Source organism: Amphibalanus amphitrite, unplaced genomic scaffold (assembly GCF_019059575.1).
Source record: "Amphibalanus amphitrite isolate SeventyFive unplaced genomic scaffold, NRLGWU_Aamphi_draft 000396F_arrow, whole genome shotgun sequence".
In the NCBI taxonomy this organism is placed as follows: Eukaryota; Metazoa; Arthropoda; class Thecostraca; order Balanomorpha; family Balanidae; genus Amphibalanus; species Amphibalanus amphitrite.
The window spans coordinates 220,822-247,249 of NW_024881890.1; the positions used below are offsets into that span (position 1 = coordinate 220,822).

General features: G+C 52.7%; 1 protein-coding gene across 5 annotated transcripts in view; it reads left to right on the forward strand.

The window, feature by feature from the left end:
• Window positions 1-26,428, forward strand: part of LOC122390436 (rho guanine nucleotide exchange factor 10-like) — a 65,936-nt gene that overhangs the window by 37,367 nt on the left and 2,141 nt on the right. For all 5 annotated transcript variants that reach the window (XM_043383382.1, XM_043383384.1, XM_043383381.1 and 2 more), the window contains 8 exons: window positions 14,679-14,937; window positions 16,054-16,227; window positions 18,713-19,102; window positions 19,456-19,578; window positions 20,075-20,566; window positions 22,544-22,757; window positions 23,053-23,300; window positions 24,645-24,775. In XM_043383382.1, the coding sequence (XP_043239317.1) occupies window positions 14,679-14,937; window positions 16,054-16,227; window positions 18,713-19,102; window positions 19,456-19,578; window positions 20,075-20,566; window positions 22,544-22,757; window positions 23,053-23,300; window positions 24,645-24,775 (2,031 nt within the window). The remainder of the gene's footprint in view (window positions 1-14,678; window positions 14,938-16,053; window positions 16,228-18,712; window positions 19,103-19,455; window positions 19,579-20,074; window positions 20,567-22,543; window positions 22,758-23,052; window positions 23,301-24,644; window positions 24,776-26,428) is intronic.

Sequence of the window (26,428 nt, forward strand, 5' to 3'; positions counted from 1 at the left end):
AATAAAACTCCTTCTAAACTTGGTCTGGGGGGTGTCTGAGAGAATTCTAAGTGCGGTGTGAAAATGTAACCGCCCGGGTATTTGTGAGAAGTGACGTCACATGGAGCGGACCGACGTCACAGTTGACGTCATAAACCCCAGCTCGGCTTTGAAGCTGTGACGTCGTTTGAGTTATAATTTGCGGCGCGGTCAGCCCGGGCGACAGAGATGGATAGGTATCCGATGCTGCATGCGACCACAAATCCATATCATAGGAGCTCAGCACCTCCACCGCAGGGAGACAAGGGGTAATCAATTTGATTTGATTTTTAGGCACCTACCAATGTCTGAAATACGTTAGTACGTATTGAAGCCCTTGCTTGCTGTTTAGGTTTGTCTTGTGAAGATATAGTTTCACCAAATGGATTATGAGTAAGCATTTTCTCCAGATTGTCTACCTATTGCTTATTCCTCGATGCATGATAAATTGCTTTGATATCTGAAATCATAATAGCGGAATGAAGAACTGTTGTGCGCTAGGACCCGCGGTCACCAAATTCCAGTGATAAATATGTCCGTTCGTTATGCAATTCAGCTGATTCACCCTTATAAACTCCGTATACTCCCTGGACGCTACAGTTGCAAAACGAATGGCTGCAGAAAATGAAACGCATGTGTGCCGCGTGGGTGCACACTTTTGTCATTTTTTACATTTCTTTTTGTGTCAATGTTAGCAGATTGGTCGGTGCCGGCGACGGTAAATATAGGTTATTCTGAAATAACGCAGCCACTGAAGGGCATCATTGATCATTGGTGAATTGTAAATTATGTACCTGTCATCGACCTGACGAAAAGGTCATGATCAAGTCAATTATAGATGAACGGTTGATCAATAGATTGACTTGAAGTAAAACTTGCTTGCAGGCTTATAACTATAACTGCAGGCTTATAAATATCGTTGAAAACGATCGACGCAAGCTTTTATTTTATACAAACCTTAGTTATCGCGTAACCTGCGTCTAAACGATCCTTTCAGATCAACTATCCAGCAAATGATCGGTTGGCGTGACCGTTTTTACGGCGCTCCATTTGACAGATGGACGCGTCATCTGTCAGGAGGGACGGCTGTCAAACCAGTCTGTCACGGCGCAGTTGACAGGCGCTGACCCTCTGCCTGCCGCGGTGGGACCTGTCTGCGGTCAGTGGAGTGGTCAGTGGTCATTGGTCAGGGTCACCGGTCAGCGGACTGGTCGGTGGTAGCTTCGGTCAGCATTCCAGTTTGGGAGGAGGAGCGGGGCGATGCAAGACTGGGCGATAGGGAGAGGGAGAGAGAGATGGGAGAGAGGGAGAGAGAGCGAGAGAGCGAGAGAGCGAGAGAGCGAGAGAGAGAGAGAGAGAGAGAGAGAGAGGGAGAGAGGGATGTAATGGAGCTAATGGGCCATATACACATTGAGCAGAATGCCACCGCAGCAGAGCGATACACAGGACAGCACGCCGCGGCGCCGGAAATGCCGCTGACGCGCCGCCGTCGATGGTGCTCGATTAGCTCTGATCAGAGGTATTTGTCGCATCGATGGACATTGATTCCAGATCACCACGCGTCTGCCGCTGGTTTTAGTGGCATGTGACGTATATGAGTAGCGCCTGCGTCATATGATGACATTCCAGGCGGCTTATTTAACATCTTTAGGGACAAAACGGTTTTTGTATTTACAGTATTTATTTATCGACAGTGCCCCAGGCCACGTTGCCACCCCGGGGACCCCGAAATAATCGATCCCTGTTGCCGTGTAGGTTTCATCAGTGGCTGCTGCTGGCTGGCGATACGGAGGTGCCCCGGCTGAAATTAGATTCGCTGGTGATTTGCTGCAATCCTGGCCCTGGCACTCTATTCGGTCGCTCGCCTCTCATGACGTCAGCCGTGACGACCGCGCTCCACAAGCTGCCGTTATATGAGAATTTACGCGGCCAAATGACTGTCCAAAGTCCCATTCATTTGGTTTGTCAGATTTTCTCGTCGTGAATTCGTTTGCGGATGCGCCGTCCTGCATCAGGCTATTGATGGGCTGGTGAAATGGCGTTTGATTTGGATGCTGTGGGAAACGTTTGATGTCTTCGTTTGTTTGGTGTTTGTATTTAATTTGCGGGGCGCTGATTGACGCTGAGTGACAAGTGGAAGTGATGAATGATTTTTTTACAATTAATCCATTAAGCCTACCTTTGATTACATTATTTGAAAATCAACGACCAAAAATATCTTAATACAAATAATGTTAGGTATTACTTATCGCATTCGTTACTTGCCGAAGTTAATATGAAATAGGTACTCGGCTACGACCTGCATCCGACAGAGTATTCTGCAGCACCGCTGCTATGTGTTTACGCTCCTCGCCATGCATTGACGTCATGCGCGCAGGTCAATGGCTTGTCCGCCTGATAGAGCCATTGAGGCATCCTTACAATGTCGCACATTGTGCGTCAGTCCATGTAGGTGACGAACAGTCCCAGCCGGCAAAATAACCCCGGTATGGGTGACAAGTTATTAGCACAGAGCAGTGAGTACCGCCTCGACTCTTTTTCCGAGTGACTAGGGCGTCCTGACAGAAATGATACGCGTCTCGGAGGTAGCGCTAGAATTGCCGTATGCTACTAACTGATAGGGCCGCGCCTATAACTCTCTCTCGCGGCGGTATGCATTACTTGCCGAAGATCCAACCGTTTGCCTTTGGCGGCTGTGTGCCTATCGTCATTGGCAGGCGGTTGCTGCAGTCGGGACTGGGTTTACGCTCGGATAGCAACTGAGTGAGTGCAGGCCACGTTTATCCGTAACCCTGCTATATTTATTGACAGTTTGATGGTGGATTTTATGCTAGAAGTAATGTGAACTGAGTGCATCTTTCATAAACTCTGAACTTTTCCATATCGTCAGGGTAGGTAGTCCTCTGAAACGCATGATCGGAAAAAAGCACAATATTTTTCAACTTAAGATTTAACTTGGTCGCTGAAGCAATTCATAAACATTCACGGCGAAGGCATTGATGAACAATGCAAAACGTAGTTATACAGTTAACTTTATACAACCCGAGCGGGCCACAACAAGTGTTTTTGTTCCTGCGTACACGCTACACAGCTATTGTCCGGACTCCGGACTGACTGTGATACTGTGACTGTGGGCTGCGCGCCCAGTCCGGGCACTGTGCACAGACAGGATGGTCGTGAAGGTCGCTGTCCGGTGCATCTGCGCCGTTTTTACCGTCTCCTTTCGCTCTCGTGCAGGAGTAATGCACGCCGCTCCTCCCTCTGTGCACTCGCGGGCTTGGCTTGACGCAGTGACCGGTCGGCGAAGGACAGAGCCACGTCCACAGCAAAAATCGTCTCTTGAGTCTCACCTCACAGTCGCTTCATGTCTTGGCACCTCATGAGACTGACTTTTGCTGTTACATCACTGTCGCTGGGTTTTGGCAGCTCGCGGGACAAAGTTTGTGCTGTAACATCAGTCTCTCCAGGTTTTGGCAGCTCAAGGGGCAGAGTTTCTGCTGTTACCTCAGCCGCTTGGTTTTTGGCAGCTCATGCGGTCGAGTGTGTGCTCTGTCGCTCTCGGCTACAGCCCACCACTCTACTCCACCTCAGCGACACTGGCCAGGAGGCTGTGTGATCAGTTTGGCCTCCTGCTGACGTGTTTGTCAGTTCCTGGCACCAGTTACCACACGCCCCCGACACTATCACTCTTCCCAGCCCTGCTGTCCTCTTCTGCGGCCTTTCACCGTGCCGTCTTCTGCCAGCCCTGCCTTTTGTCAGTCCTGCAGCTCCTACCAGCCCCGCAGCTCAGCTCCTGCCAGCTCAGCTCCTGCTATCCTTCAAGTCCTGCCGGCTCCACAGATCCTGCTGCCTCTGCAGGCCCTTCCGTTCCGTGCGGCTCACCGTCGCGTCGGCGCTGACGTTCGAAGAACAGGCCACCCTTCTTCGATCGCCCCGCGAGTAACTGTTTGTGGCAGACTCATAGCATCCGTCAGCGCTTCATACAAACACTGATACCTTCGCGAGCGGCCTCAGGTCGTTCTGAGAAGGGTTTCCGAGCGGCCGAAGTCTGGTCTCTGCACGGTCTGGCTCTTCGCGGGGTACACACATCCGAGGTGTGGACAACTGGACAGTTCTTGTCCCGTGTGCCACCGGGTGCTCACACGTATAGGAACGCCAGCCCCCGCGTCTGTGTGGGTGGGCTCTCGGACCGCCGTATAGCTGCAGCTGACTTCCGCGAAGGAAGCCCTCACCAGCCACAGACAGCCTCTGCAGATGAAAGCTTCGTCACGGGCCGGTTTTGCATTGGGTCCCAGTGTAATGGCCGCTGGTGCGGCGCTGTTATGACCGTTTTCTGTAGGTATATGTCCACCAGCATGGGAGCTATGTGCACTCAGGTGATGAGTTATGGTGCCCGCTTTCTCGCTGTGTGGTCGTTGAGCCCAAACGGCATGCCGTTATTTCATTATGCATGGTTTTATCAGCAGAATCAAGGCTGCAGCCCGCACTAATTGGCCTTGTTTGGCGGTAGGTAAGATATGATAAGGCAAACTAGCACGGTGAGGGTTTCAGTCGCCGAAAAAAATATGAATTGCTGCCTGGTCTGCACCCTGTGGTAGCGCTTTTACTTGCTCATGGCTTTTGTGACCTCACTCAAACACAGAGATGAATTCAGTGGAAGTCCTGCCAAATAAGTTATGATGGTTTCATTGTCCGCGGCGGATCCTTTCTCCGGAAATAGTTGCATATGAATCCGCGGCTTTATGGCAGCCGGTAATATACAGCTCAGGAAGGGGAGGCGAACGTTGCCGGCATGGCGAGGACACCCTCTGATGAAGCGCCCGCCGTGGTCCTTGGCTCAGATTAGCGGAGGGACCCTGGAAGACGACACCGCCGCTAGCCTGTGGTGCCGGCACAGGTCTCCAGCCCGCTGACTGCCTCCCGCAGTCCTCCGCTGCTTGTAGCTCATCAGTCACTACTTTGTGATACTGATGACCTTTATTATGATTGGCTCAGCTCATGTCGCGGCTGATGTTGCTTCCACGTCCTGCGACCGGTGTATGCCTCCGTCGAGCACCGTTTCTCCCTCTGTCGCTGTCTTAACCGGCCAGGTGTGCCCAAGTCTGACCGGTCGCGGCCATGGCCTACCGACCGCCGGCCGGCTCCGGTGTCACCCTGACGGTATTATGGGCGGACGGCGAACGACGTCCTCCGCTCGGCGCGGGGATTAACGTCGGACGATCGGCGCCGAGGTCAACGCTAAGAGAACTGCCGGGACCTGACCGGTACCCCGCGGTCCGTGCAGTCCATTGTGTGTGTAGCAGCGGGATGCCTCTTTGAGGAATTGGCCGCACGCGGGTGGCCCGGCGGAAGGAAGATATTCGAGGTCGTTCATGATTTGGCCTTAAAAGGGTTTTTAGAAACTTCATGAACAGACGACTGTTTGGGGGTTTAAGAAAGATTCATCGATAAGGTAGTTGTCATTTCAAAACTCTTCGATCAACCTACTTTTCTTTTTTGATAGAACAAATGCTCACTTGGCCTCGGGTTTCACTATGAAGTGGAAGCACGGAAATGCAGTGGCCGGCCCTTCGATTTTCCCAACTGGGGCTTCCTGCTGCGACTGTCAGGTAGGCTTTCCGGGTTTCTCGGACTGCCGACACCTCTCCCGCACCCCTCCCTCCCCTCCCCTCCATCGCTCGCGTCCCGCCCCTCGTCCTACAATTTCCGACGCCACCTCCATCAGAGTTGATTGTAATGACGGCTTGAGGCGGCCGTGGGTGCCACCTTGCCCGGCGTCCCACGCCCCCGCCCCAGCTGCTTCCGGCTCCAGTGGGGACGCCGCCTCGGGAACAGCCATGGAAACCGCCTCGGGAACCGCCGAGGGAGCGTCTCAGGGCCACGTCGAGCGGTGCCGCAGCTCAGGGAGGAATTGGCGCCCCCGCGCACAGCAGCCGCTGTTGCCGTCCGCCCAGCCAGGCTGTCTGATTCCCTGGGGCTCGCAAAGAGCCAGAACAACCAGCCTGCCTTGTAAATGTCGGACAAAAGAAAACAAAGTTTGAGCAAACATCTTTTGTTTATTTCTGCATGTTGTTGAACATGCATTACTTTGCTAATGTTTATTTAAGCTCTTGCGCATCTAACTAGTCAGAGCTGGATTAAGATATTATTTGTGAAGTTAGATTAACTTTTTGGCCTCCATAAAGCTTCTAATGCAAGACAATCTAGCTAATGAGACCTTGCATCGTTGCAAAACACCGCCAGATGGCTGTGCACCGGGCGCGGTCTAAAGCTGGCCTCCCGGGGCTGGGAGGCGCTGTTGCGAGGCTGACTGGGCCTGGCCTCACCTAGCCGCGGGCTGCGCTGTTCAATCAGCTGATGATCGGAGGCTGATCGCGCTGATCTCGCTGATGGTGCTGATCTCAGATTATCCGTCTGTGTCCGCGGGCCTAGATTGGATGGGCTGGCTCATGGATGAGCGGTGCTGGAGGTATAGGGCAGAGTGCCCTGCCAGTAGCGGCAGACAGGCATCGTTCTTAGCCTAAGTTATATGTTTGTAATTACTGTCTGTCTGTGATCAAAAAGCTCCTCATGTGACTAAAAACTGGCTTACCGAGAGCATCATTTCCGACCAGCTGCTCAGATGCGGAGTCACTCACCCATGCAGTCCGATCAGTTCTGATTTCCGGGATAGATGTCTCACAGAACCTGCCTACAAATATTGAGTCAGTCTCGAACCCGGGCGCCCACTTCCAGGGACTGCAGTCGGAGACGAGACCTGTATATGTGACCGATGAGCGGGGAGTCGGGGACAAGGTAGCGGGAACCTCTCGCGGAGCCCCGGCGTCCTTCGGCACCTGCACCGCTGCGGCGTTCAAAGAAGGCTTAGTGTGCTGCTCGGTGGGAGGTTACCCGGAATATCTTGTCTCTCTGTACCTTTTTCTAGCTACCTCATCACTAATGTTCTTCATGCATCCGTGAGAGGACCACGGGTCACAGCGAATGTCCTGAACAGCACCGCCCTCCTGTGGGGAGCGGTCTCAGCTCTCATGACCACACGCTCTAGACCCCGAGCTGAGATGACAGACTAAGTGATGTCATCCTCACCAAATAAACCATCCCCCAGTAGGCAGCAGTGCAAATTGGGTCAGCGGGTGAGTGTCGGTAGCGGCTGGTGTGGATGAGGCGATGAGTTCGCGGCTTTCGGCGGCAGGTTTGCGCCGACACATAACCGATAAACACTGGGCGGCGCTGAAGGTCACGTCAGAGTCGAGTGTGCGGCGGATGGAAGTGGCCGAAAGTGGAGCCCCGAAAATTGGAATGCCACTGGACCGGCCCTCCCACCCATTCCTTCCCGTTGAGGGCCGTCCGTTATGATCAAATGCGTCTGCGGGTGGCAGCAATACAGAGAATCCAGACGGGGTTATCCGGCCGTCCCAGCGTGGGGGCGCAGAGGGCGGTGATTGGTCCTTGGCCGGCGCGGTGACCTTGGCGACCTTGACCCACATTCTCCCGCCGGGGGGGGGGGGGGAGGCGTCTGGTTGTGTGGTCGCTGGGGATCAGACAGGTCACCCGTGGCGACCACGCCCCGCCCACTCGTTACCGACAGCGTTTGTGTACAGGAATGGCGACATGGTGCTATGCCATGGAACCAGCCGCTTAGAGTCAGACTCGTAACACGAAATCGGTGACATCGCGTGCGTCCGGCCTGACAAAGTGCTCGTTAAATGCAAAGCTACACAGTCGATGTTGGACGCTAAAATTGGTGGCGTTATCAGTGTGATAGCCGTCCAGTGGATTCGTGTTTTGAGATTCATGTCCGCAGTGGGACTGTTTGTGATTAAACAACGTTTTGTATGCTTACCACTTGCGGTCGCTTCATCAGATCAGTATTGTTTTGAGCTGGGATGTCGAAACCACTAAATGAATCAGCCACTGTTCAATTATCATCGTTCATGACTACATGGCCAACGCCCAGGAACCACCGTCCACCGTCCAAGGCCCATCCATGGTCCACCGTCTTCGTCCATTTTTTACTTCGCCTCTCAATGGGCACTGCCTGTTGGCGATGTTGTGAAATAAACAAATAAACAAACAAATAAACACCGACTATCGTCCACCGTCCATAGCCTACCGTCTAACATCGACAACGACCGCTGTCACTGTCCACCATCCATCGTCCACCGCCCAATGGCTACCGTCTAACATCCACCGTCTACCGTCCATTTTCCAGCGTCCCTCCTCCAATGGATACTGTCCACCGCTCACCTTCCGTCGAACAGCAATTGCTCAACGACCACTGTCCACTGTCCAGAAACCATTACATAATGTCCAAAGAGCATCGTTTACAGCTACAGTCTAATGATCGATACACTAGACTCTGACTGGCGAACATAGGGAACCTGTAATGAACATGGTTAAATGTACCTAATGAACGGTGGTATATCAGATTTCCGGCAAGCTATCAAATGACAGGCTGAAAATTGGACGAGGTTTTCTGTAAAAAAAAAAAACTTGTCACGACTTATCAAACCGTGACTGCCTATGATATCACGTTCTTCAATCAAAGGCTATAGTTTGCATAGTTCGATATATTATACCTAATTGCCAACGCCACCCAAATTTCTGCTGTTTGTTTTCATCGTGGGTTTTATGTCCGCGTCATTCCGGTTGCATTCCGGTTACATCTGCTTGAGTTAACAGTATTCAAACAAGCTAATTATGGAAATTTTGTTCGCTCAGATACTGCATTAAGATAACATCTGCGCATGGTTATATCCATAAGCTGGCTGCTTATAATGCAAAACTGTTCGAATATTTTGTTAACTAGTCGGCGCCGATGTTTTCTTTAAACTCGTTGTATTTATGCAATAAATTTGATTTAATTTCTAGCCAGTCCAAACTTCATGCTTGGGATCCTTTTATTGACTTTGCCTCGGAAAGCAGCACCGTTTTGGTTCGGCTCGTTCGTAGTTGACCCGGATCCGTTCAGATATTCATAACTTTCGTGAACTTGGACCCGCGCATGCCTGGCGTGCGCCGGGCGGCATATGCATGCAAATCCGGCGCGTCGGCGACGGTTGGCGGCGCGGTGTCCGCTCGGCTGTCCGACGCGACGGCCGGAAGCGTGGCCAAGCAGATCCGGGTGGAGCTGCCGCTGCGGGCGGGGCTTGTGTGTACCTTCTCTGTTCCACTCGGGGTCGAACTGAATTGATGTATAGGGAACTGAGCGGAAGAGGTCAGCTCGGTGGTGCCCTTTCATCCCCAGCTGTGCGCGAATGATAGCAGGGGTTTTGCGGAGTAGAAGTGACCGGCGGCTTACGATTGTCTCCCATCCCCCGTTCGGCTTAGGATGAAACTGCTCCAGGTACTCAGTATGCTCCGTGTGCCCTGTCCTAGAATGCTCTGACAGACGCGCAAGGGCACTACTGACCTTTATCCGAGAGTTTTCTTTCGAAATGTGCAGCAAATGCGGTAAAGAATTCATTCAATTCATACGCTAACGCAATTTTAGATCCAGTATTCCTCATTTATGCCGCAGCTACCGCAGCCAGCCTGTGGCCGCTGGGATAAAATGATATCAAATCAAATAATGTGCCGTCGACTCTGCCCCGCTGACGTCATTGGCTTCAAACCGACATGTTCCTTTGTGAAATGCTGACCGTGACGTCAGTGGACCGTTCCGTTGAATCAGAGTTGCCAGGTGTAACTTACAATATTGAAGCTGCTGTGCTCTCTCTCTCTCTCTCTCTCTCTCTCTCTCTCTCTCTCTCTCTCTCTCTCTCTCTCTCTCTCTCTCTCTCTCTCTCTCTCTCTCTCTCTCTCTCTCTCTCTCCCCTCTCTCTCTCTCTCTCTCTCGCTCTCTCGCTCTGCCATGGTGATGACATTACTACCCGAATCACTATGCTATCTTTGGAACACGTAAACTAACACTACTGATTTTGGCATTTGTGGGCTTAAAGGAACCCTCCCACCTTCAAAAAAGTTAATGAATTGGCATGAAAGTGATGTCCCTTGGTTCAGAAAGAGCGAAAACTAATATCTACCAAATTTCACCGAAAAATATTCACTGGTTTTCAAGATATTAGGCTTTTACTTTTGTTTACTTTTTGGGATCTCCCCTGTTACTAGCTACTTTATTTGGAAGCAATAATTTGGCAGCCTTAAAGTGCGGCAGACGTTGCGCGCAAAGCAGCGTATACCACCACGTGTTAACGATGGTTTTAGTCTAAGATTTAAAAATCATTAGATCTCCGCTGACGTCACAAATTCTAAGGGGGCATTCCAATGCATTAGCCCCTTAGAATCCGAAAACTGCAAGTTTGAAATTCCATATCTTCGAATTAAAACATTTTTCGATGTTGTGAGTGCCCAAACCGGTATTTGCAGGCCATGGCCACCAATTTGGCTATCTCAACTCAAAACTAATGTTAAGGTGGGAGTGTCCCTTTAAGCTCATCTGCGCGGATTCAACATAGCATATTGATGCAATAAAAGATGCGAGGGTATGCATTTTACTTGAGATACAATAACATCGTCCAAAATATCATAATCTGCATCGTATAGTAGTTTGCGGCAGATTGCATCGGAGCCGAGTGGCGCAACATGTTGTGTAAGGGCACGTTTGTCTGCCCGTGATGCTCCGAGTGTGGTGTCGACTTTCTCATTATTCTCATAACTACCGTAATCATGCTGGTTGCCGACAACTAGCCTTCTTCGATACCGTCTCATCCATGATGAACCGCCATCGCCGGAGCATTCCATAACCTACGTCATTCTGATCTACATGACTCGCTCGTCTCAGCCATCAGCGGTGCTGGGCGCCCCAGAATAGTTGACCCCGGGCGGGCGCCTGCCGGTCGCCACCCCTCCCCTCCCCTCCCTTCCCCTGTGATCGACGTTTTCCCGTGAACCCGCTGCACTCTGGCGCCCCGCCTCATCGAGGTCACTGTCTTCAGCCGGCCGGGATAGGCATGGCCCTCCGCCAGATTAACGACAGATAAACTCTAAAGCGGCGCCGTTTTGATTTGCCCGCCCTGTTGGCCAGCGAACTCGCCGTCGTGAACCCCTATGAACCTTGCGAGGTGGATCGCCGGTCTGCCGGTCCGGGTGTCGTTCTCTGATGTTGACCCCTGATAAGGCGCGGGGCGAGTCGGGTGCGGCTGACGCGCGGTCGCCGCGCCCATGACTCGCACTGTTGACTCTGGCGCTCTAGGACCTGGCGTCATGGCAGCGGCCATACCTGGTGCGCTGGCGGGCCTTGCTGACACTGGCCGCGACGGCTGACACTTCGCCCCGCGGCCTGTGGTCCGCTGTTTGACACTGCCCCCTCGCTACTGACACTGTTTTCTCCTGATGCTTCTTCCGTCTGATATCCATGGGTGCCATGGGTGCAGCAGTGCAAGCCAAAAGGGGTGAGGGGATGTAAGACGACGGACCGGCTGCGGCTGTTTTCGGACTCTAACCGCAGCAGATGCTGTCTGACTGCAGCCGTAGAATGCCGCCGAACCTGTGCCTCGCCCTGAGTCAGTGAGTCAGCAGCCGGTGGCATGACTCTGCGGTCTGTGAGTCAGGGAGTCAGGCTGGACTGAAAGGGACCGCGCTGACGTTCCTTTCGGCAGCGCGGTGCTGACATATTGGGCCTGCATTTGGCGGTACCGATGTCGTGGTCCGTCGAGCCAACGGTTGAGTTGGCGGTGAGGTATTAGCGATCGGCTCAGGATCCCTGACCCTGGTGACAGGCCATATGAGTCATTTGACTGCCGTCAGTGTCCACGGCAGGACTCAGAACAGCTCAGAAAGCCAGGCGACCATCCGTTGGGAAATAAACCAACGTTATATTAACGCCAGAAGTTTATGAGAGAGCCGGACCAAAAATGGAAGCTTGAATGCAACAATCTTAGACTGACCTATGAGAGCTGGGTGGGGTGTCGTATCCGGTTGGCAGTCTGTCTTGATTTTAAAGCCATCGCCATTTCGATAAACAGAAATATGTTCACGAAACCAAGGTCCGACTTTTCTGCTTGGATGTCGTGCCCTGCCTCCACGACCACGCCTAAATGTTTGCGAGTTCCTCCGCTCACGCAAATGCTGAGTTCCGCCAAAGCTGCCGACAGATGTCACTAGTTGTGAACGCCTGAAGGTATGCTGTGCCGCAATCCACGGAGCCAGGTCTTAGCCGGACGACACGACTTGCGTCACGCTTCTGCTTGTTCGCTGTCCAGCGGCCAGATGGATAATTTTTCAGTCCATTTCACAGTGTTTATTGAGATGCCGACTAATATTTTATAAGTTAATGCTACATTCAACGAATCAACTCTCTAGTCAAACTCCAGCAGACTTGTCGCGGCGCCGTGTCCGTTCGCCTCTCTCCTACCGAATGGCTGGCACCCCTCTCGCGGGGCACAAGGTTGTGACATTGGCGCTCCTGCGTCATGACTGATGGCGGCCCGGGCCGCTGCACTGTGACCCTGAGGTTATAGCTGCCCTGGCTGGCACGTGCTTCTGCGCTGCTAGCACCGCCTTTGATCCTAGGAAGTGGGGAGGAAGATCGGAGGTCAGGTCAGCCACCGTGAACGACTGACTATGAAAACTCAAACGAGTGCAGCCGACAGTGCGGAACTTAGAGCTGCTTTGTCACGCTATAGCAACACACACACTGATTTATCTGCTTGCTTACACCTTGCTTGCTTGCTGGCGATCTATGCATCATTTTGTTGTGCTCGGTAGTTCACATATTCCTTTATAGCATGATAGCATCTCACGGTATGTGAAACTGCGTCCATTTTCTGCGCCGGGTCGTGCTCGCAGTTATCCAGTGACTCGCCAGTCCGGCCCGCAGCCCGATACCTGACCCGACAGCCGGTACAGTACATACACGGACCCCGCTAGTACCACGCCTCCCGTCGCGACCTGTGGTAACCCGACCTGACCGCCGGCGGCGGGGCGGCTGGTCTGCTCTGTACTGAGACCGACTGGGAACAGCGGCGGACGGGTGGGCGACATCAAGGCAATATCAGACTTGCTGCGCAAATGTATCGTGCACTGCTGTGTTCCTGGCAGGTCCGGGTCACCCGATCCGATCCCGATGTCCCCGATGTCCCAGATGCTTTTTACTCACCTTTAAGATTGCTTTTTGAGTGTGAAATACCGTTATGTCGCGTAATTTTACGGCAATGATCGAGTAACAATCTCGGAAAAATGTCGCTGAATGGGATCATTGCGACCAGTAGTCATTTCTCTAACACGGAAATCACCACCATCTGGAAAACACAGCGGATTTCGGCGATGGGCGGCGATTCTTCCTCGTACAGTCGTGCACCGGTCGCCGCTCGAAGTTGCACGTGTAGAATCGGTCAGTGGTCATTTCCGCCGCGGCGCCGGCGCCACAAAAACCAGCAGCGCGTTTTTACTCACGAGGTCCGATAGCCGCGTGAAAGGCGGCGCTGTGGCGGCGCAGTGCTGCCCAGCGTCGCCTCACCGGCCGATGGCTGAGAGCCGTTAGTTGCCAGCCCATCCCGGCCGATCGCTGAGGGTTCTAACACCGCAACACCGGTCTGCATGCTGCATACTGACGAGAGCATGCCTTTTACATCGATGTCGAGTGTATCGGTCCGTTACAGCGCCGACAATGGAGCGATGGTGATGTCGGGTGGTGCACGGTAGTTGAGACATTCTCCGTGCAGTGCCGCAGGGAAATTGGATGATGTGGCACATCGCAGCGCGCGTGTGTCTCATACCTGAGACGGTGTGTATCGAATCCACTCTCGTCCGATATCCGAGGCTTGTATGGAATTCGAATGGCTAATTGACTGGCGATTTCTACACATTCGCATCGAGACGCTCCCAGCACCTCATCTAACGATGAAAGTCGTTCCCGCGGTCTCGGGATGATCTCATTTAAAAGATATTGTAAGCTATTTGTTTAGTTAACATAATAATGCTGGCAGTTTTGTTGACTTTTGAGTTTTGTCATTTTATGCCAGAATGTGAAATGGAATATATCAGAATCCTAACGTTCAGTTTATAAGTTTTTACTGTCCATTCATTGGTTGCCGGAAAGGAAGAGGAGAGGTAGCGGTAACAGCGGCGATGGTATTATTTGAACCAAAACTAACAGCTGCCACCGGATGACGTTTTTAGACTCTAATGTCATCAGGAGTTACACTGAGTCCCTGAGCTGAGCTGCCGACTGATAGGGTCTATTGAGTATTGGAGACGAAAAAAGAAAAGGCAATGACGCCTGCCGCCTGATTCGGGTTTCATAATCTTCGCAATGTCCTGCTTGGCATAGTCGGCGGAACGGGGAGGGCACCGGGGCACCGTGCCCCCTTAATTTGGGCATTTTAACATTAGCCCTATGGGTGTTGCATGGAAAGAATGGAACCAAAAGTCGTCAGTGCCCTCCCCCCCCCTTAATTGAAGGTGTTCCGCCGCTACTGCTGCCTGGGACTTTTTATAGTATTTATGTGATATACCTACAAGCCTTTTGCAATGCCGTGCAGTTCATTAATGTTTAATGCTATCGATAATTGTATGGTCTTCAAGGGCTTTAATCGTTGAGAACTTCTGATCATCTCAGCATTTGCGATATGTAGTCCACCAGTCTGTAGTCTGCACCGCCATCCGCCAGCCTTGCGGTGTATCATCCTATATGTAACGCTCTGCTCTCCCTCTTGCAGTTTCGGCGCCATCAAGGGCCTCCTGCGGCGGAAGCGGCCGTCGCAGAACCAGCAGAAGCCCAAGCAGAAGAACGGCCGCGCGGCGTCCGAGCCGGTCGGACCGGCCGTCGAGCGCAAGAGTTCGCTGGAGAAGCGCGCGCCAATGCTGCGCCGCGACTCAGAAGAAGGCGAGGGTCGCCTGAGCCGCTGGTTCTCACTCAGAAAATCCAGCCACTATGACATCTCGGAACGGTCGCGCTCCCTGGCTAAGATGACCTCGGTAGGTCGGCGACGGTTGGTTGGTTGTCACAGTGGTTGATGTCGTGATCTGAGGGTGTGCAGGGATGTGGAAAGTAGGTCAGATTCGGGTTGCCATGTGGGGCAAACGGGTTGGTCTTTGGGGGAGAGGGAGGGGTGACATGGCACTTAAGGTATGCTGTCTTGCAGATGTGAGAGTGGTACGTATCATCGTCAGTCCGTTTGACCCATACGTCATCTAGCAGCCTCTGATGTATATCATCACTGATCACTCTGACATCGTTGCTGGGGCAGTATCATTAGAAGTAATTGATTAAACGACGCTCGCGATCACTGCCATATATGACCCAATCAGTCACGTCAGCTATCAACGCCGATGGTGGGGCCGGGATGAGATTTATCAATTCTTAATTTGCTCGATTCCAGACAGCTATTGCCTGGGTCGCCGAACCCGGGTCAGTTGCCATGTCATTGACCTTGACTCGGCGGCAGCGGCAGTGATCGACTCGCCCGGGCTGGACCATCAGCTGCCGAGCTTTTTATTGGACTGGTCTGGTCGTTTTAGCATCCTGCCTGCCTCCAGGTCCATCTACAGAACTCCTGTGATCCTGGTCCTGGCCATATGTGATCAACGAGCATCAGCTGCTTGGAGGACCACACTCGATCCTGTGCCTCCTTGCTCACAAGGGTTAGTTCACACCATCCACAATATCCTCATGTTGTGTTTGTAGTTGTTATTGTAAAATAATCCATGCTGTTTTCTGGGTGTAAATAATCCCACTTTATCCCATCTGAGAAGCCCCATAAATTCCGATCAACCTGCCCAAACCTCCGGCCCCGATTCCCCACCCTTACCACAGTCTTTTGAAGCCTCCTCAAATGATACCAGCCCTTATGGAGTGGGTCATTTCTGACCACTCTGTGGGTCATTTCTACACCACCATTTTATCCCTTCGTGCCCTGCTTCCAGGGTGAGCCATCCTCATTCCTCAACCGCCATGCCTGATCCCACCTAACATCTCTCGCCTGTCCTTTGACCTCTGACCTCAGGCCTACTTTGATCTCTGACTTGGTGTACCCTCTGACCTCTGACCTCTGACCTATGACCCCATCTCTGACCTCTGACCTGTGACGTCAGGTGACCGAGGACGCCGAGGCGGCCGAGCTGCTGTTCCACCGGCGCCACCAGCCTCCTTCGCTGCCGGCCGCGCCTGCCGGCCTCAGCGCTGAGCAACTGAAGCGTCGACACATCGTCCAGAGCATAGTCAGCAGCGAGAACAACTACGTGGCCTCGCTGCAAAGTCTAGTCAATGTGAGTCAACGGGCCATAGGGAGTCCGAGTTTGCAGAGGGGGAGCTAGCGACTAGCGAGGAGTGGCCACTGGTCAGCGGGTCACTCACACATAGGTGGCCTCAGCCAGTCGCACAGGGCAGTGCAGCTATGGGTACTGAGGGGTCAGGTGGTTAATTTCCGTGTGCAGTTTTCTTTGTTTCAGAGTCCCTACTAACGATTGAGTCGCGTTTCTTTGTCCAAGGAGGGCTTATTTAACAAGTTCGAACCTTGTTGGCATGCCTGCCGAGCGGCTGTCAGACCCGAGTCAAAACTAGCCCGGTCGGGTCACGGCCGAGTGCGCCGGTGCCAGCAACCGAGTCGGAGTCACTCCCTCTGAGCTGGGCGTGACTCAGGGTTAAGTTGGCCTCATCAGAGTCCTGTCCCGGATATTCGCAGTGGGTTGGTACCTATGCGGCGGGGGCGGCGGCGGGGGTGGTAAAAACGGACTCCGTGCCAGCTGGCCGCCCGATCCTCACCGCTCAGTTACTGCGTGAGACGCTGTGCTGTGTTGTGTCTGTGACAGACTGTAGCGAAGTGCGCTCGACCCGGGCAGACACGCAACAGAGGCTGTTTGGAGACGGGAGCAGAGGGGATCGAGAGGGCGGGCAGGGGGGGGGGGGGGGGCAGGGCGCTCCGGGCTGCGCTGTGCAGAGTAATGCATAGTAATGGCTCTGCGGCCGCTGTGTGCTGATGTGCACCGAACTCCAGAGCGGGGGGGGGGGGTGACCGTGCAGCCGCACATGTGCACCCCAGAGCGGCGGCCGGCGGCCGTTCCGCGAACAGGGACCCTTGTTTGTTGCTGTTGGGCCAAGTAACCGCCGCGCCGGAGGGTGGAGAGGGGGAAGGAGGGGCACGAATAGCGTTACAGGGTGACGGCTTAACCGGGCGAAATGACCCGTTGACACTATGGTACGACCGAAGATGATCGCTGCAGTTTGTTTTTGGTAGGACCGGACCATCGCCTCAACTATCTGATACTGAAAGTGAAGTTCGCAGCAGTTTCTGCTAATCATAACAAGCGTCTGTCTTCTGTGTCTTGTTTGACGTACAGTTCACCATAGTCACAACTAGACATTTATTGTCAAATGGAGAAATCGCTCTCTTTTTCTTACTGATTGTCACGTTTATATCTGTGCTATTAAGTAACCTAGTTTGATTAGTAACCGAAGTTTGTGGGCCAGACTCTACTAACCACTTTCCACGAGGCGCAAATATTAACCCGCGCCCCGTAGGGGGGGGGGCGAAACGGCCCCCCCCCTGTCCTTTTCGGTCGATATCTCCTAAACGGCTGGAGATATCGCCACCAAACTTTCAGGACCCCTCCGGGCATCAATTTTACACGTTGTAACCAAAAATTTTTCCAAAGGCTGTGATAGGTTGGCCACAAATGACGTCAGAGTGACGTCATGTTCTGTCATTTTCGACCGAAAAAAGACCTTCGCGAGAAGACCTGTCAGGCCTACAGCTTTGAAAATACAGAAAAATGATCAAGACATAAAAGGTGTAGAATTGACAGGGCTACAAAACTGCTATCTCGGATTTTTGAAATTTTTGAGTTTTGATCCCCAAAAATCAAAAAAGCATTTTTTTTTGGATATATTAGCCAAAAAATCCAAAAAGTTTTTTGAGTTTCGAAAAAACCGGAATATATGTGATAGTACCTACCGTCTTCTATCTACATACCAAATTTCAGATCGATACCTCGTTTTTTGGCCAAGTTATAGCGAAAAAACTGTTAAAAATGATGACGTCAAATTTTCAAACTCAATTTTTGGCAATTCTAGAACTCGTACAGCAAAACAAAGACCATCATGAGACTCCCCGTGACGAGCTGCATCGAATGGATACCCATTTTATGCAAAAATATCAACTTTGAAATTTGACCTAATTTGACCTGACCTTGACCTGGCCTTCACCAAAACGTGACCTAGGCTGGCCCCAAAGGCTGCCTAACCCACATAATCGCATTTGTCATGTAAAATGGACCATAAAACATGTATCACACGACACATTCATATTGTGACCCCCGGTGACCTGACCTCGCTGTGACCTGACCTGGTATCAGTGACCTCAGATAGCAAAGTATGTGTTTGACGAACAATATACCATCGATGGTTTTCAATAAATTACCAGTTTACTCGATTTCACAGCACATTTCTTGAATTGCCTGTGAACGGTGAAAACCTGACCTTTGACCTGACCTGTGATGTCATCGGTTTGACCTAGGTCAATGAAATTTGGTCACAAGGTAGTTCCCGGGTAGGGCTATCAAACGCCGTTTGAATTTTGAAAATCGGCCGGTAACTTTCCGAGATCTTAGGGGGGGGCCGAAACGGCCCCCCCCCCCCTACGGGTGGTAGGGTCCGCCGGTAGCCCTACGGGGCGCGGGTTAACAACACGCTTCCAACAGACTCAAATCCCAGTGCTTATATAAAGGCATTACCATTCCACATCTCTGCCCTCAGGATTACAAGAAGGCGATGGAGGAGGCGAACCCGCCGCTGTTGAACCCCACCAAGATCTCCGTCATCTTCAAGCGCGTGCCGGAGATCCTGCAGTGCCACACCCTGTTTAGGATCGCGCTGGCCGAGGCCGTCAAGCAGTGGGACGCGGAGGAGCGGATCGGGGACGTGTTCGTGGCCTCCTTCTCCAAGGCCATCGTCCTCGACATCTACTCGGACTTCATCAACAACTTCTCCGTTTCCATGGAAACCATCAAGCACGAGGCCAAGCGGAAGAGCACGTTTGCCGACTTTCTGAAGATGCGCCAGATCAGCTCGCCAGACCGGCTGTCTCTGTTCGGTCTGATGGTGAAGCCCGTACAGCGGTTCCCGCAGTTCATCCTTCTGCTGCAGGTGAGAATACATAGAGTCAGACAGCATGGCTAAAGTTGATGTGGTTTATCAATGTCGCTTGTGTTGCTTTTCGGTGTAGCGTTGATAATGGACATTCATTCGTTGGACGTGCGATATAATCCGATATGCCAGCAACCATCGTTGCTGGCATATCAGCAACTCGTAAATTTGCACAGCAAAGTAAGTAGTAATTCCATACGAGGCTCACATTTGCAATCAGGCTCACACAAATCAGTTGTCTCCTCTTAAACAATTCATTTTCTACTTTCGTTACTCTCTTGCTTTTAATTGTTGCTACACTTCCCTGTACGACCCTCTGCCCGCTTTCTGACGCGCTGTTGCCGCTGCTCCAGGACCTGCTGAAGCACACGCCGCAGGGGCACCACGATCGGATGTCGCTACAACTGGCGCTGACGCAGCTCGAGTCGCTGGCAGAGATGCTCAACGAGAGGAAACGCGAGTCGGAACAATTCAAGGTGGGTTGCAGAGACGGGACTGCTGAGGAGGGCGGTGGGCGATGGGATGAGACGTATGTAGGGATGCAGCTGGGATGGGGATCGTGGACGATTTGCGGGTTATGACTAACTTCATGGAGGATGTGTCTCTTTTCACCTAGATTTCACTGTTGAGTTCATCAATTAGCCTTAGTATGAGGTCTTTATTCAATAGGTATCCGCATGCCCAAGGAATATTGATGGTTTTGTTGTTTTATATGATATTGTATTTTAGTAAGTGAATTGAATTCCCTGGCCTGGGCGGCGGGCCTGCTATTGATTGTTCTTGAGATTGGCGTCTTGTGACGGCTTTCAGGGAATTACATAACACAAACATATTTCATACTACCTCACAATAAGCCGTTCGTAAACATGTGCAATATTTATGTATTCTGTTCGCTCTCCTTCCTTACAGCTCGAAATCGTTACACTAGTAAGCTGTCACAGCATGACTCAATATACATCTCTTATCCCCCAGGCTTTCCGAGAAACTCTGCGCCGTCTGAACGGCAAGTTCTCTATGCGTTCTCTGGCTGACACCAACCGCTACCTGCTGCGGGAGGACAACGCCACGCGACTCGAGTTCGGCACCAACGGCACCATCACAAAGTCCAAGAACCGGCGCCTCTTCCTGCTCAACGACTTGGTGGTGTGTGTCAGCGTGGCCGGCAAGACGGCCGAGGACGCTGCGGCACCCGACCGGCTCACGCTCAAATGGTCTGTCCCTGTGACGGATGTGGAGATCCAGGAGACGAGCACCTCGCTGACTCTGAGCCACGTCATCACTGCAACTGCGGCGCGGCCGCCGGGCGGCGCACGCGGCCCCGACGAGCCGCCGGCCGCCGGTGGGGCGGCCAACGACCTCAGCAACGTGGGCCAGCTGTGCCACAAGATGGGCAACCTGATGCACGACTACGAGGTGATCTCGCGCATCGGCGCCCTCGTCGAGACGCTCAAGGGCGAATACCCGGTGAGTGGGTGGGAGGAGGCTGGGTAAGGGGAGAGCTTCAAACGAGCGAGGCGGGCGGTCCACCGGAAAACCTCAATAAACTAACACCGGTAATAAACAAACACGGATAATAAACAAACACGAGCAGAGAAAAGAAGGCCCTTGTCGGCTACTTTTTGTGGCTACGTGAACCATAACTAGCAGACCGAAACATGTGCAAAAGTTTTGTTTTATTCGTTGACATTTCAGGCGAGGATGGTTTGTGTTTGCGCTTAGTGGATAACCAAAAACTGTCTATGTATCGCTCAGCACACTAATTTACCGGCTGCCAAATTAATATAGCCACCATGTTGTCAGCATTCTGGGAAAAAATTTGTTTTGTGATTGGACTGTAGGTAGTCGTTGTTTTTTATGTTCACAAGCCAGCTAATATTTTATTCTAGATGGCCTGTAAACATGTAGCTTGCCGTCATGCTGTTCTGATGCATCGCTGGGCGGAAGTTTTTGCCATCAAAGCAGTTGTTGTTATCAAAGCTCGTTCCGGTCTCCTGGATATAGTTATCTGAGCTATCGTGACATCGCCTCAGTTCCGTCTCCGTCTCCATCGCCGTCCCGTCTCCGTCCCGTCTTCTTTTGGCACTGTCGCGGTTTTGTATCCATATCCGTCTCCGTCCCGTCTCATCCCGTCCCGTCTTCGTCTCCGCCACATCCCGACTTCGTCCCGTCTCCGTCTTATCCCGGCAGTTTGGCGCTGGGTTCCGTTCGTCGGGCCATTCGCGACATGGCGACAAGGTCTCTATTGTCCGGACCTGTCCGGTTTCAGACGCGGTGAAACCCGTAACGGAGGATTATCCCCTCAACTCGACTCTGGCAGACTGCCGACTGCCTGCGACGCGCAGACGCGACACAAAAAGCTGGTCGAAACTAGTTACAACTTACATGGCTGAAGCATTGAACATATTTCCGATTATTGTTGCGACAAACAGCTCGGGGAACAACGGGAAAACATCTGAAAACTACCGATCCGTTAATATTGACGATCGTTTGGAAATGTCGACAAGGAACTGTCCGTTGCAACTCCGCTTTTTTATATTTTGATTGAAAACTTCTTCACAGTCGTGTAGCGAGCCTTCATCAATCTGCCGTTTCATCTCCTTTGAACCCACGTCATCCCGGGCTGCTGGGCGCTGGAACCAGGATGTAAGATACCCGGCAGCCCATCCTTTGCATGACAACGGACGTAAAAGGAAGTGCTCGTACTGAGCGGCGCCTAAGCTGGCGCGGCACCCGTTGTAGATGAATCCGCTGACGTTTATGCACACTTTGGGGTGTGTCAACACATCGGGAGGCGGTGTTACCCCGTGTTCGGGCTGGGCTCCGTCGGGCGACTGGGTTGCTGAGGTGGTGACGTCATTGGTTGTCCCGTGTCGGGTTGTCTCACAGTGTGTGTGATAAGGAGCCGCTTACACTCGTCGGTACAGTGCGGTTTGTACCCGGATGACGGCTGCGGTTTCTGCGGTGCAACATGCTGCAGATTTATGCAGCTATTTGAATTCGCAGCTATCTGCCGGCTCCCGGTCGTCAGTTTATTGAACGTTCGATTTGCGGACGTCGTCGCTGACTTTTCGGTTGGCGGGCGCTGACATTGTCGGTGCTGCTGTTGTGTCTTCGCCATCTGACAGTGACGCCTGGTGACCTTTTGTGACCTGTGACCTGGTGTGCTCCCCGCTGATAGCGAACCGCACTTCTACGCGTGACCTTTGCCGTGTATTGGCGGAACACGACAGTGACAGTCTGCAGGGCTGACACGATTTAGGATGATGATTGCACTGGGTACAATAGGGCATCGCCCACAATCTGTCGACGCTATATGAGATGTAGCCCCTCAGTTACCGCAGACCCCCTGATTGACTGCGGCCAATACACCCTCCGTCCGTGACCCGTGACCTTTGACCCTTTAGCTCTGACCCCTGACCTGACCTCTGACCTCTTCCGCAGGGTCTCAACACGGCACTAACCTCTCAGATCGCGGCATCCATCCAGCGCTCGATCCGACAGAAGGATGAGGAGATCGCGTGGCTGGACGCCTGCTGCCTGCAGCTGACCGTCCGCCGAGCCGGCAAGGAGGAGCACTTCACCTTCCAGCTCGAGTCTCCGGCCAAAAAACGCGAGTGGACCACCGACTTCCGGCTGGCCCAGCTGGCGCTCGATGGTAGGTGGTCCGCCCGCGGAGGGAAGAGGAAGTCTGGGCCGCGGTGGGTGTCAGGACAGCGCGACAGGTCCCCGCAGACCTCGCGGTTAGGACTACAGCTGGAAGGGGGATGGGCGTGGATAAGGTGTTAGTGGTGGTGGTTGGTTTCGCAGCCTCGTGCAGTCATGAAAGCCTTGTGGCCTCGGTTGGCCAATCTGGAACCCGTTTGCGTTGGTTGTAAATGACACACGAAACCTGGGCGTCTCCCTCCCTCCCTCTTTCGCTTCCTCTCTAACTGCTCCCCACCTCTCCTCAGGCAACAACTCTCCCGCCTGGGATATCCCGGAGCGCGAGCAGCGGGCCATCACGCGAGTTCCGCTGTTCGTGAAGACGATGCCGGTGGTGACGCCAGCCGCCGCTATAGACGACACAGAGGTGCGCTGCGGCTGCTTCTACAGCGTCACCATCGTGAAGCCGACCCAGCGCACTCGGCAGCAGAGCTACCTCTGGATCTGCACCAGCGACGGCGTCAACAGCTTCGTCATGATCTACGCCATGCAGCAGGTGAGATAGTGGGAGGGAGGGATGTGAGAGAATGACTCCTTCGCTCGGCGTTCGATGCTGTTCAGTTAATTACATATGTCTGACGCTTAACTTTGTTGTAGCCTAGACTCGCACTGACTGAAAAGAGTATGATTATGCCGATCTGGTAGGTTTGAAACTGGTAATTTCAACGAATTGATATAATGTAAAGGGCGCCAATGAAACTATGGGGTACACCACAAAACAGCTCACATACGCTAAATGCCTTCGGCGATTGGAGGGCATATTCAAAAGCAAGACTGTTTCTACAATAATGTAGTCAAGCTAAACCTCGCAAGACACAGCGCCGCTTTCCATTCATCTCGTCCTCTGCAGGAAGTTTCCTGCGATTGTTGAACCAAAACTAGGTCAGTCGACTAAGGTCGTTTGTTTGGTGGCTCGAGCTTCTCCCAAATATTTGAGGCGCCGCTGCCGGTCGGCTCGTAGCCGTTGGCCCGGCCGTCGGGTCCGACCAACCCCGAGATTCTGGCCGTGACCGTAAACTTGGCCGTGATTATGTACACATTGCGGTGAGCGTGACCGATGTTTGCTGCTCGGTTCGTGGATCCCGACACCAAATTGATGGCCGCTCGTGTTCGGCGAACTTCCGCGCACGAGTGGCGTTTGGCCGAGAACCTGCGCAGCTCGCGGTAAATGTTTACCGGGTCACGGGGCTCGGGACGCTCCCGGGACAAGTTGCGCTACTCGGCAGGTGACGACACAGCCTTGGCGGCTACCGTCTGGGCTCCGGGTATCGATCTGTTCAAGGCCGGCTCATAGCTAAACGTCTCCTTTGAACGTATTCCCAGAGATGGGGACCTGTCCTACCAGGAGATATATTTGATGAATAAAACTGCTATTGCTCACCTTTACCCCTTGTGCTAATCCTTTTCAAGTTGGTGAATAGCACAGCTCAGAGGTCATTTTTCACGTACTGGGGTGTGATATTGAAACGTTTGGCCCATACTCGTCGAGATCTCTATACTTTCTGTTATGAGTAGCATGGTTCAGTGAATCCATGTAAAAATGCAATGGAAAGCCCGACTCTCATTGCGATAGGTATCACGTAGATATTATGAAAGATATTTCATCGTTCCCTTTACCACGTGACCTGTCGGCCACCGCCGTACTGACACCACGTGACCCGTTCGCCACCCCTGTGCCTACCAACGCCACGTGACTTTCTGATCTCCGTCGTACCAACACCACGTGACTTTCGGATCTTCACCGCACCAACACCACGTGACTTTCTCATCTCCATCGCACCAGCACCACGTGACTTTCCGATCTCCGCCGTGCCTGACGTGCCGTGTTCCTGTTGCGCAGGTCGGGTTCCGGGACGTGCTACGTTTCGAGCTACCCGGGGAGCGGGTCACCGCCATGGAATATGTGTCCGGAGAGATGACAGAGACGGGCTGCCGCTCGGGAGCTGTCTGGATCAGCACCGCCAGCAGCAGGTGAGTTCGTGAGATCAGCAGGTCAGCAGCTGATGGGTTATGGGGTAAGTAGCTGATCAGCAGGTCAGCGGCTGGTGATCAGCAGGGTCGGTAGCTAGTAAGCAGTTCAGCAGGGTCAGTATAGCTGGTCAGTAGGTGATCAGCAGGTCAGCAGCTGGTAGATCAATTCTCTACAGAGTCGGATGGATCAGCTTCGCTAGCAGCAGATGGGTACGAAAGGTCATCAGGTCGGCAGGCTCAGCAGGTCAGCGGCTGGTGGGTCAGCATCCCCAGCAGATTGGTACGCAGGAGTTGAACAGGGAACGAGTCAACAGGGTCAGTTGTATCGGCAGGGTCAACGACCGGCTGGTTACCGGATCGACAGGTCAGCAGCTGGTAGGTCAACAGGTTCGACAGGTGTAGGATTAGTAGACTACCAGCGCAACAAGTGGGGGGTCAGCAGGATTGGCAGGGGAGGGGTCGGCTAGGTCAGCAGGGTCAGAAGCGTAGTGAGCAGTGCCAGGACAGCATACCGTGCAGTACCAGAATCTAATTAGTCTCAGCTGTTCCACGGTTACAGTTAAATAGCTGTCTCACAGAGCTGTTAGTTGTGACACAGAGAGACTGCTAGATTACCGGAGAGTCGGCTCGTTCAGTCACAGCCAGTCCGTAACCGGAGAGAGGAGAGCTCCGCCTAAAAATAGCGCCACGGGTGTGCTGTGTCGGCTGCACTTGCAGCGCTCCGCTCACAGCCTTTGAAGCGGTTTCGCCCACGCTGTGTCGGCCAAAACAAAAACCAACACATCAGCGAGCGGTGCTAATAACATGTTTCTCTCAAATTGAAAGCCACGACAGTTTTTAGCGCAGTAGCGGATTGGCTTCGCTACCATCTGAAACTTATCTTCATCGTCCTAAGAGATGTTAGTATATCCAGCTGATGATGCTCTCGCCTCACCCATGCGACTTACGGCTTACAGAGGATGATTCACGCCATGTAGCACCCTAAGCTGTGTTTACACGGATGCTAGTTGCGGTTGGTAACGGACCATGGCCATGATGGGCAGGGCGGAGCCGCTTTGGGCCCGGCTCTGGTGAGTCTGTAACGGACAAATTCGAGATTGGTGTTACTGTTGAATGAGGCGGACAGGGTGTGGGACCTATCACACAGCAGGATAGAAGGGCGTCGGCGGCAGTTCCTCAGGGGCTGTGAACTGGCTCGGTGCTATTCATAGCCCTGTATCATCACATCATGTCCCGGCCTGTCGGCCGTGAGGCATACAGCGAGGCGCGAAATTAGACGTGCGCTTATCACATTTGCATTCATTTGCATGAGTGAAGGATATCATTTCGTGCCCGATGAATGTTTTCTTTTGCATTAAATGTTTTCATAGCTTGAATCTTCTGAAATGCTACAGTCATTTGAGTACCATTCTTCAGTTTTTACCTACCTTGATAACAGTTGTGTCTGCAGATTTCTGTACCTATGTTTAGTGTTCCGGGCCTTAGTCGGCATTCAGTTTTCTATGCTGCGTCTTTTTCTGTTAATTGCTTTAATTTGTTTGTCACTGCCCCTTCTACTGTGGTCGCCATCTGAATAGTATAATTACCAGTGAGCCGTTGCCACCTTGTTTGTCTGGGGGTTACCTGAGCCACCCCTGACCTCCCCTCTCTCTG